Raw genomic sequence first — 14,561 nt, 5'->3', positions numbered from 1 at the left:
CCAGAGGACCTCATAGAAGGGTAGGAAAGGGGTATAGCCTATGGAGTAGACAGATAGGCTCCCTGTAGGAGGAAAGAGACTAACACACATACAAACATATCTTGTGAGCAACACAAACATGGTTGGAGACTGAGACACACAAGTCTGTAGATACACACATGCAGAGACACACACAGTTGGAGAGTCAAAGAGGGTCAGTATAATTCATGATTCCTCTGTGTCTGGTGAGAGATCAAGGTCCCACATGCAGCAGACTGATGCAACACCCACACAGATCGGAGTAATCCAGACAGACCCACCTAGACATAGAACAGAGAAACTTATCATTTTCCCCTAAAATTTTGTCCACGCAATGTGGTGGTATAACCAGCTGGTATTGAACCCAATATGTCTGGGTGACGACAGACCATGTTAGCACACTGACCTTAAGGCATTTGTTTGGGAAGCTAACACAACATGTTGAGTTTGTTTTTCTGTTCATTCAGATGAGCTCTCTGTCGTGCGTAGCTGGCAGGCTATGCTCCATTCTGATTGGCTGTAGTAGTTGTGTTAAAGGGGAGGAGCTCTTATGTCACAGTTGTCGTCCCACCCTCTTCTCCTCCTCTGTGTGTGCCGCATCCTGAGAGAGAGAGAGAGAGAGCGAGAGAGAGAGAGAGAGAGAGATAGAGAGACGGAGATGGAGATGGAGAGGGAGAAAGAGAGACCATCAGGTGGGGATGACATAATCTGCACTGCAGCAACACTGCAGTAGCATTTGAACAAAGACGCGCGCAAGCACACACACACACACACACACAGTGCAAGTACACACTCCTGTTCTCTCTCACATAGATACAAACATTGACTATTGTTGACTTGCCACCAGGTCTAGTTTGATGTTTCACCCTGTAAACTCTGTTTTCTCTTACTGTATGGGAATCTGCTATAGAGATAATGAACACATTATGAATACAGCTCACCTCAACCAGTCATCTCTGCCTGTCCCACTTTTATCCAATCCCAGTGTGTCCCTCCTGTGTTTCCATAGATACCCAGTTCAGGATGTCCATTCTGGAGCGTCTGGAGCAGATGGAACAGAGGATGGCTGAGATAACCAATCACCATCAGAGCTCCGAAACCACGGCAGCCACGGGGGGTGGGGGAGGAGCAGTTGGCACTGACCACCAGTCCCAGGTAACTCATTGGATTGGTTAATTGATTGGTTGGTTGAGTGGCTAGTTAATTGTTTGATTGTTTTATTGATTGATTGCTTGCTTTTACCCCTCCCTCTCTCTCCAGCTCTCCCCAGCCGAGGGTTCATTTGAGGGCCGTGTGGTGGTGGTGTGTGAGAAGATGATGACCCGTCCCTGTTGGGTTTCCTCCAATCAGCTGATCCACAGCCGGAGTTCCCGGGGCATGACCCTGCTGCACCTGGCCGCAGCTCAGGGATACGCAGGGTTAATACAGACTCTCATCCGCTGGCGGTGAGAATCCACGCACACACACACACACACACACACACACACACACACACACACACACACGCACACAGGTACATTAAGATGTGGTTCTAAATGTGCTCCTCTGTTCCTCAGCACTAAGCATGCAGACAGCATAGATCTGGAATTAGAGGTGGACCCGCTCAATGTCGACCACTTCTCCTGCACGCCACTGGTAAGAGATTGTGTTTGTGATGTAATATGAATGTTTGTTCTGTCTATATTTATTTAATGCTGTGTGTATATGACGTGTTTTGTCTCCACCCGGTAGATGTGGGCCTGTGCTCTGGGTCATACAGAAGCAGCGCTGGTTCTGTACCAGTGGGACCCCAGAGCTTTGGCCATCCCTGATTCGCTGGGCCGCCTGCCACTCAGTATTGCACGCTCACGGGGACACACTCGCTTGGCCGAGCTACTGGAGCAGCTGCAACAGACTCCTCCTACTCAGAGTCCACCCACTGACACCTGGATGGACAGGTGGAGCAGCGAATCGGAGCCCAGTGGACATAGGGAAAGCCCCGCCCCCAGCTCTAACCCAGGTGAGAGAGGTTACCTTGGTTACATTGGGGTATTTAACCCTGAGGGCCGCAGTTACATGTGTGATATCATGATCTGTCTCACCAGACCTAAGGAGAACCAGGACAGAACCACAGCAGAGCACCCAGAACCACAGCCAGAGTCAGAGCTGGGCTCACCAGGGCCAACCCCAGTTGCAGGGCCAACACCGGGGGCCACCAGACAACCAGGGAGACCTACCACCAGCCAAGAGACTCAAACTCAACCCTGAGGCCCAGCAACAGCCAGTCAACCCCCCACGCTCTCAACTACCCAACCTCAGCCCCCTAAACACTCACCCCCCCAGACCCAGCTCTAACACCCCAAATCCCCACTTCCCCAGCCCACCTCTGCAGGCCAGGTTAGGGGGGTCAGGGGGTGGCAGTAGGTATAGCTTGCGGCAGGCTCTTGGGAGGCGGAGTTTGGCCAGGAGGATTCTGGGAAAGGAGAGACTGGCCAATCATCTGCGTCAGAGAGGCGTATCCACCAGGGGGGAGGAGCCAGAACTGCTGACCTATCAGGAGAACAGTGAAGACCTGCAGGTAGGAGGATCTTAGGCTAGTTTGACCAATAACTCCACTCAAGCCTCCACTTTTACTTTGTGCAAGCACTTATTTGTGTGTGTGTTGCAGATGAACATGATGATGCTGGCAGAACACATCATGGAGGCCACTCCTGACAGGATCAAACAGGAGGGCTTTGTTGCCACGGAGACTGAGACGTCGCCACCGGAGACCGTTGGGGTCAGCGGTGATGTCAGCTGGTTGGCTAGTTACATTGGTGACGTGGAGCGGTGAGTCCATAAAGCTCCTATCTCTATATGATACTGTGGTGTTGTATCGATGTAGTGTATATTACTGCCTGCACTCTCCCTCATACTGCTTCTGGTGCTTTTCCTTCAGGTTTCTATACTCCAGGCCCCAGATGCCCACCCCAAGCCCCATACCAAGCCCCCTGTCTGGGCCTGAGGATGAGGAAAGTCCCCTGGCTCCGCAAGGCCTGCCCTCCCCAGCCGACTGGAGCTCCTTCCTGCATGCATCACTCAGTGGAGAGGGCCCAGACACCAACCCTGCCCACCTCACACTGACAGAGGCGGAGCAAAGAGAACTGTACGAGGCTGCAAGACACGCCCACCACACCCTCAGAAAGTACAAGGTATTGATAATAACTCTGTTTGTAAAGCCGTCGTACACAAAAATCACTCAAAGCACTACAAAATACAACAGAAGGGTCAAGTAGAAGAAGACTTTATTCTGGGTTAAAAGTTCTCCCTGCCAGGTCCCTGGCTCCACAGGTTGAAGGGTGAATGAGTGGATGTCTGGAGTAGTATTGTCTGGGTGTGTGTGATTGACCCTGCATGGGGAGTTTAAGCAGAGCATGGCCTGGATAGAAAAAACAACTGCACTGCATTCTCTCTCTCTCTCCCTCTGCCTCATAAGGATACACTGCAACAACTGTATGATCTAGAATCCAGTGTTGTGAAGTTTGGGGTCAACCATCTGTGGCTCGCATGCCCACTCCTGGTCTCTCCCCTGTGGTTGCCATGCCAACTCACCCTTCCCTTCCTCCTTCCTCTAGGGCCGGCCAATCCAGGAGCAACGTAAAGAAACAGTTGCAGTGGTCCAGCGCTGCTATAAGAAATACAAACAGGTACAGTATGACTCTCAATCCCAGATCAACCAGATCATATCAGCCCTGCTACTGAAGCCAATGACCAATCAGCATCAGTCAGCTCAGCCATTAGTCAGGACAACTAGAACACAGGAGCTGACATACCTTCTACTCTATGTCTAGTCTGGTTCACTATGACTGGATGTGTCCACAATATGTCCTTCATACACTCTCTCTTTCTTTCTCCCTCTCTCCATCTCTCTCCATCTCTCTCAAGCTGTCATGGATAGCCTTGAAGGTAGTGTGGCACTCTCTCTCAATCTCTCTGTCTTTATTCTATAACACATTGTTTGAATGTACATTAAGTTTGTACTAATTCCCTGACCCGTCTAATGTAATATCTCTATCAGTATGCACTTTATAAGAGGATGACGCTGGCAGCCATTTTGATCCAGAGCCGCTTCCGCAGTTTCCACGAACAGAGGAAGTTCCAGCAGAGCCGGCGAGCAGCAGTACTGATCCAGCAATACTACCGCAGCTACAGACACTCTCTCAGGTACACACATGGCACGCACATAGGTCATTATCAATACCTCATCACAATAAGGTGCACATAGGTCATTATCAATACCACATCACAATAAGGTGCACATAGGTCATTATCAATACCACATCACAAGAAGGTGCACATAGGTCATTATCAATACCACATCACAAGAAGGTGCACATAGGTCATTATCAATACCACATCACAATAAGGTGCACATAGGTCATTATCAATACCACATCACAATAAGGTGCACATAGGTCATTATCAATACCACATCACAATAAGGTGCACATAGGTCATTATCAATACAACATCACAATAAGGTGCACATAGGTCATTATCAATACCACATCACAATAAGGTGCACATAGGTCATTATCAATACCACATCACAATAAGGTGCACATAGGTCATTATCAATACCACATCACAATAAGGTGCACATAGGTCATTATCAATACCACATCACAATAAGGTGCACATAGGTCATTATCAATACCACATCACAATAAGGTGCACATAGGTCATTATCAATACAACATCACAATAAGGTGCACATAGGTCATTATCAATACCACATCACAATAAGGTGCACATAGTTCATTATCAATACGACATCACAATAAGGTGCACATAGGTCATTATCAATACCACATCACAATAAGGTGCAGAACGTTTGATTTGCCTGCTGGAGGGCGAGGAGACCCCCATCACCGCCGTGTGTCTTTTTTAAGGGATTGTTAAATAAATACATGTTATAACTATTTGGTTTTAATATCATTACCTCTTGAAGAGCATAGTCAGGACTACACATTTTCAGATTATTCCACATGTATCTCTGTCATCAGACTTATACAGCAAGTAACTGCATGCTTTATGATCAGTAAACATCCATTGATCATGTCATTTCAGATACATGAGAGTATTCCCAGGATATCTCTTTATATTGGCCACCATTAATTGGATATTTGAGGGATATAACATAAAAGTGAACTACACCTGACAAATATGAGTGGTTTAAATTCATTTCCCATCCTTTGTGGGGTCTGCCTGTCAAGCAGCAGAAGGGTGCATTTGTCAAAGTATTGTTCGATAATGTTTACTTTGCAAGATACCAGTAGAAATGTTGTACAGTTGGCTAAACATAGTGGTAAGTAAACCTAATGTACTTTTTTATCCAACCAACGTGGACCTACCTAGCAAAGTTAGCTAACATGATCCCCTTTTCAACATTGTTTTTCAGAGTGTTCAATCACGATTGCTGCTGACAGACATGATAGGTTGCAGTAATTGATGGACAACGTCAAAGTGGCCAGCTAGCTAACAACAGATCGCTTCAATATGGCTAGCTAACAAGCTAACCTTCAGGGCTTAAACTTGGCTTTATCCAAATATAGTTTGATTTGCTTGTCATCTATTGTGGTGATGACAGAAGTCTGACTGACAACTTTACCGGGACAATGACTTGTCAATCTCTTTCCAAAAGCCTAATCTCTGATGAAGCTAAATGACACATGTTATACATGCCAAATGGATAGGTTACCCTCACGTATCTGACATTTTACTGATCATGAAAGCAGACAGTTACTTGCTGTATAAGTCTGACGATATTAAAACCAAATAGTTATAACATGTATTTAACAATCCCTTAAAAATGGCACATTAAAAAAACGTCCCAATGGTTTTAGCGGCGCTGGGGTCTCCTCGCCCCCCAGCGGCGCTGGGGTCTCCTCGCCCCCCAGCGGCGCTGGGGTCTCCTCGCCCGCCAGCGGGCAAATCGAAAGCTCTGCACCTTATTGTGATGTTTTATTGATACCGACCTATACACACAAACAGACAAGCACACACACCCTAACTGTGCTGTGTGGTTGTCGCCATGCAGCAGTCTCCTCACTAAGAGACAGAACCAGGCTGCCCGTAAGATCCTGAGGTTCCTGCTCAGATGCCGCCACAGGTACTAATTCACACAATCTCCTTCCTGCTCCAGACCAGCTGTCACTACATCACCATGATAGAGAGGATGCAGGTGTTGACCATGTTTGTCCTCTCTAGCATGGCCGTGTGGTGACAACCTCACCCCTCCTCCCCATACCCAGTGTGTGTGTGTGCTAATAGTTGGTGTTGTTTTGCTGTTTCTGTGAAGCCTCTTGATGGACCATAGACCAGTCAAACGGGTAAGTGAGCACCAGTAACTCAGTTTGGGCTTTTCTTACCCCCTCTTCTAACTCTCATTTCTTACTTTCTCCTCATACTCTCTCTTTTTCTCTCCTTCGCCCCTTCTCTCTCTCACTTTTCTCTCGCTCCCTCTCTCCATGTGGCTGATGCCTGTTTGCATGTCAGCTCTCTTGAGAGGGAGAGAGGGAACACTGGGTCAGTCCAAACATCAAACATAAACACCTCTATCTGTCCCTCTAGTCCCTTTGCTTTTTCTCTCTTTCTCTTTCTCCCTCTCTGTTCCTCTTCCTCTCTCATTCTCTCTCTTTCTCTCTCTTCCTCTCTGTTCCTCTTCCTCTCTTTTTCTCTCTCTCCCTCTGTTCCTCTCTTTCTCTATCTTCCCTCTCTTTCTCTCTGTTCCTCTTTCTTTCTCTCTCTCCCTCTCTCTCCCTCTCTCTCCCTATCTCTCCCTCTCTCTTCCTCTCTCTTTCTCTCTCTTTCTCTCTCTTCCCCTCTCTTTACCTATCTTCCCTCTCTTTCTCTCTGTTCCTCTTTCTTTCTCTCTCTCCCTCTCTCTTCCTCTCTCTTTCTCTCTCTTTCTCTCTCTTCCCCTCTCTTTCTCTATCTCCCTCTCTGTTCCCATTTCTTTCTCTCTCTCCCTCTTTCTCTCTCTCCCTCTTTCTCTCTCTCCCTCTCTCTCCCTCTCTCTTTCTCTCTCTTTCTCTCTCTTTCTCTCTCTTCCCCTCTCTTTCTCTATCTCCCTCTCTGTTCCCATTTCTTTCTCTCTCTCCCTCTTTCTCTCTCTCCCTCTTTCTCTCTCTCCCTCTTTCTCCCTCTCTCTTTCTCTCTCTTTCTCTCTCTTTCTCTCTCTCCCTCTCTGTTCCTCTCTCTTTCTCTCTCTGGATATTGCTGAATGATGCTGGTATTTCTGCATGACTGACAGAGAGAGGGGGCAGGTCCTTCTGCTTTACTTCCAGGGACTGGGGCATGCTTTGAATGACATCACTTCCTCTGTGGGAGGGGCTTCTCTCTTGTTTGGCCTGCCAGTATCCTGCTATTACTTTTGGCTTGGTAGTTGTGGAGGGAGAGGGGGGAGAGAAGTGTGTGTGTGTGTGCGCGCTTGCCCGCGTGAGTGGGTGGGTGTGCGCTTGTGTGTGTGTATGAGGCCGCTCATCTTACAGTCATCTGAGAACTGTAACACAGAAAGTGGCTGGTGAACCAAAATAACTGTTTGTTGTCCCCAGTGCCAACCATCAGTGTGGTGTGAGTGTGTGTCTGACCTGGGGCTCTTCTCTCCTCTAGGGCAAGAGAGCAGAGAAAGGCCAGGGGTCCTGAGAGCCCACGACCCAGTCCAACACAGAGCCCCCTCATCTTGTGAGCTCCTCTCCACTCTTCTCTTCCCTCTCCTCATGTCCCTTCCTCCTTCGGTCTCACACAGGGGCAATTCTCTTTTCCTCCCTCTCCTCATACCAATCTCACAATGGGACTACTTCACAGTCCACACTCCTCTTCTACAAACAGACTGCTAACACTCAAACAGGAGAATGAGGAGGGATACATGGCAACTATATCACTGAGACAACACAGAGGCAACTCTCCTCTCTCTCCTCCCTCTGTTTCTCTGAGACAAACGCTTCCCAAACAGACAGGTACACTGCTCTGGGAGACTGCTCTGATGAACATATGGTCCTGGCTCTGGTCACAGCCTCGCTTTACTTTCCTCTTCCTCCAGATCACAGAGAGGAAACTACATTACCCTGCCTGGCATCTTTGCACTCTTCACAGATAGATCAATGTTTTCTTCAAGAGCAGAAAAGAACAAGAGAAAAAGATTAGGATGCAGCTGAAGATGCACCTTTTTTTATCGAACATGTTCGATACGGAGAATGGGATGATTGGTTTTCTCATATGGGCAACATTTGCATTGACATGCATAATCTATATTGGACCTGTTGTACTTGCTGTATATATGATACATTTTAGGAAAGGAAAACATAAACCAAATATCACTCCCATATCCTGTATGCATGCACTGTTTTTCACTAGCTCTTCTCCCATGGCTTTTATGGCAGTTGGCAAAGTCAATGTGATCACCACACTCTGATTGGCTGGCTAGACAGGTCAACCAGTCACCCAGTCCCCCAAAGAGAAGTACTACACTTGAATGTAAGAAGAACATTAACAGATAGGGGTTTAGGTGTAAATAACAGTGTCTTAATTTGTTATATTGACTTGTCTATGAAGTCATTCTCTGAGGAAGCATTTTGCTAGCCTGATGTGTGAGTCTGTGTTTGTTGAATCTAATGCATGTGTTTGAGCTGTGAGCTCCTGCATGCCAACCAAACTTGTTTGTTTTGTATTTATGTGTAGTGGTGTCTCACTTCTGTCCTCATTGACTATCTCTACCCTGTGTTTATCATGTGCTCTATGTAAGGAAAATAACCTGGGGTTTCTGCTTTTATTTATCTCTTTGTTTCATTTTTCTTATTTACCTTTTTTATGTTCTTTCATTTAATTTACAGTAAGAAAAGGGCATTTTAGCCCGAGTTAGTTTTATCCCCCTATTGTGTGGTAATGTGTGGTAATGTGTGGTGATGTGTGACATATTCGGTTCAGATGCTTATCTGTCTCTGTCAATTTGTTCTTAACATGAACTTCAAAAAGCCACATATGGTTTTGAGGAGAGTGTCACATTGCATTGCCTTGACTTCTTATAGTCTGTGAGAAGTCCCTATACTTACTATACGCTAGCCCCCGTCTAGGACATGGGTCCCTATATTAGCCCTTATAGAGTTTAGCCCAACCCATATTTTTGACTATTTAGCGTCTCTGTACATAAAATGACGAGGTATGGGTATATATGGAGACCCCAGATCTTTTTCATGAGAAAAGACTGTATTTAAGAATATATATTATTTTACTTCTATAACAACAGTATGAGCAGATAGAGACCCGGGTATACAGGACAATTGTATTGTTTGTAAATAATGTAAATACTAACCATGGATCTATGTGCATGAGGAAATAAGACAAAGAAACAGGGCAAGAAGATCAACATCCATTTTTTTGTGGCTATGGACTGTAAGAGGATTTCAACTACTTCACTTTACAAGTGTTTGATATAAGTGTTATTGAAGAACATTTTGCTAAAGCATGACATTGATGAAATCTTATGTTAGAACCCGTGATATAAAGAATAAGGGCAGAAAGCTACATGTATACACAACATGCTTTTGATTTCAGGCTAGCAAGAATGAAATCATTTTGCTAGTGGTGCCAATTATTATGAATTCTACTTTTCCCTAGGACCCTAGGATTAGCGCAGGAGTTTTTCCTGACCATGTGGTCACTTGTTCAGGAAAAACTCCTGGTTCAGGAGGTAAAACATACAAGTATTAAATATACTGTACACAGTCATCTCAAGCAACTGAAGGGTGGGAAAGCAAGGAGAACTTCATAATCTATTATTTTAAAGTGTACACAGAATGAGTTCCTGTCAGGTGTCAAAACCAAACAAACTGGTGATGGGTGATGTTTCTGTTAGTGTGGTCCTCTGTGGCTCAGTTAGTAAGAGCGTTGTGCGGGCAATGCCAAGGTTGTTGGTTAATTTCTTGCAGGGATCACACACATACTCAAAATGTATGCCCTCACTGTACTGAGTAAGTTACATTGGATAAAAGTGTCTGCTAAGTGGTATATACTTTTATGTTAATGCAATTGCAGATTTGAAACTTTCATCTCTTAGCTTCAGACAGATGTTTTCCCCTTCAAATTCCCCAGTATGTAATTGCCAATAGTATGGCCTGTGTTACCATGAGGCGTTTCCTTCCCTGGAGTGTCTTATAGATTTGTTTTGACTGATGATTATGACCAGTTTGGTTTAGAAAGTGCCTACTCATATACAGAACGTGCAAGCTAATATCAGGAACCCACTATATGTCTCCAAATGAGTTAACCCATTCCCTCTATAGTTGCCCAAATTGTGTGTGACGATTATTCTACACAAAAGATTGGCGCCCAGTCTTATTTTGAACTCTAATTGGTTAGTGATTTTTGTTGTTCTTCCTATACCTAAGTGTTTATGCATTGAAAATATTCCATTGTTAAAGACAAGTTGGCTATAGCTGAAACAGACTGATACTAGTCCTGCTGATGATGTATTTTCCTCCTCCTACCAGGTAGATACTGAGTAGTGGATCCCAGCATACATTACCATGGTTCATTTGGGTTGCTACATTAGTTTTAAAAAATCCGTAGCTTTGATTTGCCCCCTACATGTATTTATTTGTGAGAAGGAAACAATGACAACGTTTCAATCCTCATTGGGATCTCAGTTAGGTTGCCAGATTATGCCATATCTCTGACTGGGCTGGTTGATATATTATAGGCTAAATTCTGCATGGCGCATTCACGCCCATTTTACAGTAATGGCAGTACATGTAGGCCTAGACACTGTCATATAGATACCTTGGGTTAAGTCTTTAGTGAGATGTAGAGCACAAGAAACCCTCTTTCTGGAATTCAACTGCTGTATGGTCATTCTCAAGATGCAAATATCTGTTTTGAACATTGATAAAGTGTATTCTTCTGCATGGAAATTGCATGACATTTCACTTTATTTATCATCTGTTCAGTCCTGGCAGTAATGTTCTTCCAACGTTCTTACATAAAAACATATCTTAGCTGGAGCAAACTTCACACACACAGACAGAGACATGCACGCGTCTCACATTCTCCAATCTTGCACACACATCACACTCTCTCTCTTTTCTTTTTTCTTAGGGAGCAGTAACTCCCTCAGATTTAAACTCAGGGTTCTAGAATGGCTTGGGGGTGTGGAGTAGGCCCTGTGTGTGTGTATGTGCGCGCGTGTGTGTGTGTGTGTGTGTCAATCAGCCAATTGTGATTAGGCTATACCTCCTCTTTCATAAGATGACAGTGGCGATGACCCCACAGAGATGTGGCAGCCTGAGGTCTTGTTCACAGGGAGTTGGCCTGAGATGGGTGCCACACACATCATCCCATCTATAAAGGACTTCCACTTCCAAACACCTGAGACACAACATATCACATATATAATACAAACATTCGAATATATGTAGAGCCTCACAAAGAAGACAATAATATCCTCTCTAGGGCCCAGAGTGGTTTTCCTGACCAGGAAACACTCTGGGCATAGTCATTATGGCCCAGGAATTATTCATGTTGGAAAGGCTCTCCAGCCTATCGCTGTTTCACTCTGTAGTCAACTCTTGAATGCGCTTAATCATTTTATACCCTGGCCTGGAACTGTGCCCTCCAACTACATCACAGCTACACTAACAGAAACACAGAGAGGCGCTGCTGTTTAAAGGGGGTGAATTCACACTGGATAAGGCTTTCCACTGAAACACACAGAGCAATAAACAAACATACATTTTCTAAATAAGGATCTGTAAATTTAAGTAAGCGTAGAGATCAGTTTGTAGAGAAAAATATAAGCTATGTCACAGGCAACTTTGACTTCCTCTAAGGAAAGTGGGCCACATTCAGTAGCCGAACGTTGCAGATAGAAATGCTATGAATATAGCTGACGTGATTCCTTATTCTACATGTCAGAGAGGCATGTTTGTTCTACATGCCATATTTCTATCTGAACATAACAAAACACTGCGTCCTGCTGAACTCGCTCCTGGGCAAGCTGCACAGAAGTGACCTTTGACCCACAGGTTAAAGGTCAAATAAGAGATACATTTTGAAATACAGGCCGTAGTTATAACAGGCTATGGGCTAACATCACACTGCATGTTTAAATAGTGCTAGCTAGACTTCTCCCTCTCTTTCTCTTTTCCTCTCTCATCCCTAGCTTTGTTCCCTCTTACTTTGTGTTCTTCATGCCCCCTCTCTCTCTTTCTCTCTCTCTCTTTCTACCTCTTTCCCTCTTTTGTAAGTGATTTTTTTAATAATGTGCATGTATACGCATCAATAAATAGTTGAATATGTTTTTAAAAAGAATCTTCTGCTGCTGAGGCCATGCACAGTGTTTTGAATTGCCCTTATATGTGGAACATGTACTTTGAATGCTTTACATCATTTCTGCTGTAAAATGAAATCTGAGTAAAAAGAAAATTTGCACTTTACTGTAATGGTCTGATGTTTATTTTATTGTCAGTGTGATTGTATGACATTTTAAAGAAACTGGGCTACAAATTGTTTATCATATCTATGCTACGTTTTTGTATTTTTAGTATTTCCAGAAATACTTTTGAAAATTAAGTCTGGTAATTCTGTCCATGGGCCTATAATGAAGTAAGTTGAGGCATTGAAGAGACTTTATTTCCTTGTTGAATAATGATTTAATTTAAACTATCTAGTGAAAATCTCACTTTTAAAAGCTCTTAGGGCTCTATTCAATCCGTATTGCGGAGGTTCAGCGTTACAACGTGATTGAAATGTAAAGGCAATGTTCCCGCATTAGCAGAGACTGCATTCACGATAAACACTGCATATGTTGGCTTTAAATTTCTATGGTGCAATCTGTAATGCTTCAGCGAAACAGATTGAATCGAGCCCTTAATCTGTTAACTCATACCCAAATAATGTTGTTGACTCATCCTGTACATGAAGTTGTGGCCAAAGCATACATTTTAGAAGGGGAAAAAAACACTTTATAAACCCTGAGGTACAACATCACAAAGCTTGCGGAGCAGTCCAAGCAGACCTGTAACAGAGTTTATAAACCCTGAGGTACAACATCACAAAGCTTGCGGAGCAGTCCAAGCAGACCTGTAACAGAGTTTATAAACCCTGAGGTACAACATCACAAAGCTTGCGGAGCAGTCCAAGCAGACCTGTAACAGAGTTTATAAACCCTGAGGTACAACATCACAAAGCTTGCGGAGCAGTCCAAGCAGACCTGTAGCAGAGTTTGTAAACCCTGAGGTACAACATCACAAAGCTTGCGGAGCAGTCCAAGCAGACCTGTAACAGAGTTTATAAACCCTGAGGTACAACATCACAAAGCTTGTGGAATAGTCCAAGCAGACCTGTAACAGAGTTTATAAACCCTGAGGTACAACATCACAAAGCTTGCGGAGCAGTCCAAGCAGACCTGTAACAGAGTTTATAAACCCTGAGGTACAACATCACAAAGCTTGCGGAGCAGTCCAAGCAGACCTGTAACAGAGTTTATAAACCTTGAGGTACAACATCACAAAGCTTGCGGAGCAGTCCAAGCAGACCTGTAGCAGAGTTTGTAAACCCTGAGGTACAACATCACAAAGCTTGCAGAAGATCCCACCACAAATGGACCAAGCAGCGTCGGTGCTGAGGGGTGAGTCCGAGACTGAGGAGGAGTTCTTGGACCATTTGAGCGAGGAGTGGTTGGCAGTGGAGAGGGACGAAAGAGTTTGGAGGGGTTGGAGTGTGGAGCAAGACAGTCGCTTTGAGGAGCATGTGACCCTTCAGGCACCATGCTTTGCGGTTACACGTACTGTGTCTCCGGTACGCATCCACAGCCCGGTGCGCTCTGTGCCAGCTCCCCGCATTTGCCGTGCTAGAGTGGGCATTCAGCCAGGACGGATTGTGCCAGCTCTACGCTCCAGACCTCCAGTGCGCCTTCTCGGCCCAGGATATCCTGCACCGGCTCTGCGCACTTTGTCTCCGGTGCGCCATCACAGCCCAGTATGTCCTGTGCCAGCATCCCGCAGTTGCAGGGGCTAGGGTGAGCATCCAGCCAGGATGGGTTGTGCCAGCTCTGCGCTCCAGACCAGAATTGGGCTACCTGTGTAAACACAGCGTTGTATGCCTATTCAAGACAAAGGAGATGATTGTGGACGACAGGAAAAAGAGGACCGAGCACGCCCCCATTCTCATCGATGGGGTTGCAGTGGATCAGGTTGAGAGCTTCAAGTTCCTTGGTGTCCACATCACCAACAAACTAACATGGTCCAAGCACACCAAGACAGTCGTGAAAAGGGCACGACAAAACCTATTCCCCTCAGGAGACTGAAAAGATTTGGCATGGATCCTCAAAAAGTTATTCAGCTGCACTATCGAGAGCATCCTGACTAGTTGCATCAGCCTCCGACCGCAAGACACTACAGAGGGTAGAGCGAACGATCCAGTACATCACTGGGGCCAAGCTTCCTGCCATCCAGGACCTCTATACCAGGTGGTGTCAGAGGAAGGTCCTAAAAATTGTCAAAGACTCCAGCCACCCTAGTCGTAGACTG

At 45.2% G+C, this 14,561-nt stretch overlaps 1 protein-coding gene across 3 annotated transcripts in view; it reads left to right on the top strand.

Annotated features, from left to right (window-relative positions):
* camta1b (calmodulin binding transcription activator 1b) overlaps window positions 1-12,467 on the top strand; it is a 119,740-nt gene extending 107,273 nt beyond the window's left edge. The window contains exons 11-23 of one of the 3 annotated variants that reach the window (XM_031825128.1): window positions 1,028-1,173; window positions 1,279-1,463; window positions 1,575-1,653; window positions 1,750-2,017; window positions 2,103-2,575; window positions 2,666-2,826; window positions 2,936-3,188; window positions 3,612-3,683; window positions 3,922-3,942; window positions 4,055-4,200; window positions 6,077-6,148; window positions 6,338-6,368; window positions 7,651-12,467. In XM_031825128.1, coding sequence (XP_031680988.1) covers window positions 1,028-1,173; window positions 1,279-1,463; window positions 1,575-1,653; window positions 1,750-2,017; window positions 2,103-2,575; window positions 2,666-2,826; window positions 2,936-3,188; window positions 3,612-3,683; window positions 3,922-3,942; window positions 4,055-4,200; window positions 6,077-6,148; window positions 6,338-6,368; window positions 7,651-7,683 — 1,940 coding nt within the window. In that variant the 3' untranslated portion in view covers window positions 7,684-12,467. The remainder of the gene's footprint in view (window positions 1-1,027; window positions 1,174-1,278; window positions 1,464-1,574; window positions 1,654-1,749; window positions 2,018-2,102; window positions 2,576-2,665; window positions 2,827-2,935; window positions 3,189-3,611; window positions 3,684-3,921; window positions 3,943-4,054; window positions 4,201-6,076; window positions 6,149-6,337; window positions 6,369-7,650) is intronic. The other 2 variants (XM_031825126.1, XM_031825129.1) reach the window with 2 other exon arrangements.
* The last annotated feature ends 2,094 nt before the right edge of the window (window positions 12,468-14,561 follow it).

This window comes from Oncorhynchus kisutch, linkage group LG5 (genome assembly GCF_002021735.2).
Source record: "Oncorhynchus kisutch isolate 150728-3 linkage group LG5, Okis_V2, whole genome shotgun sequence".
NCBI lineage: Eukaryota > Metazoa > Chordata > Actinopteri > Salmoniformes > Salmonidae > Oncorhynchus > Oncorhynchus kisutch.
The sequence above is the reverse complement of the archived record's forward strand: the minus strand, read 5'-3'. Positions and strand labels throughout refer to the sequence as shown.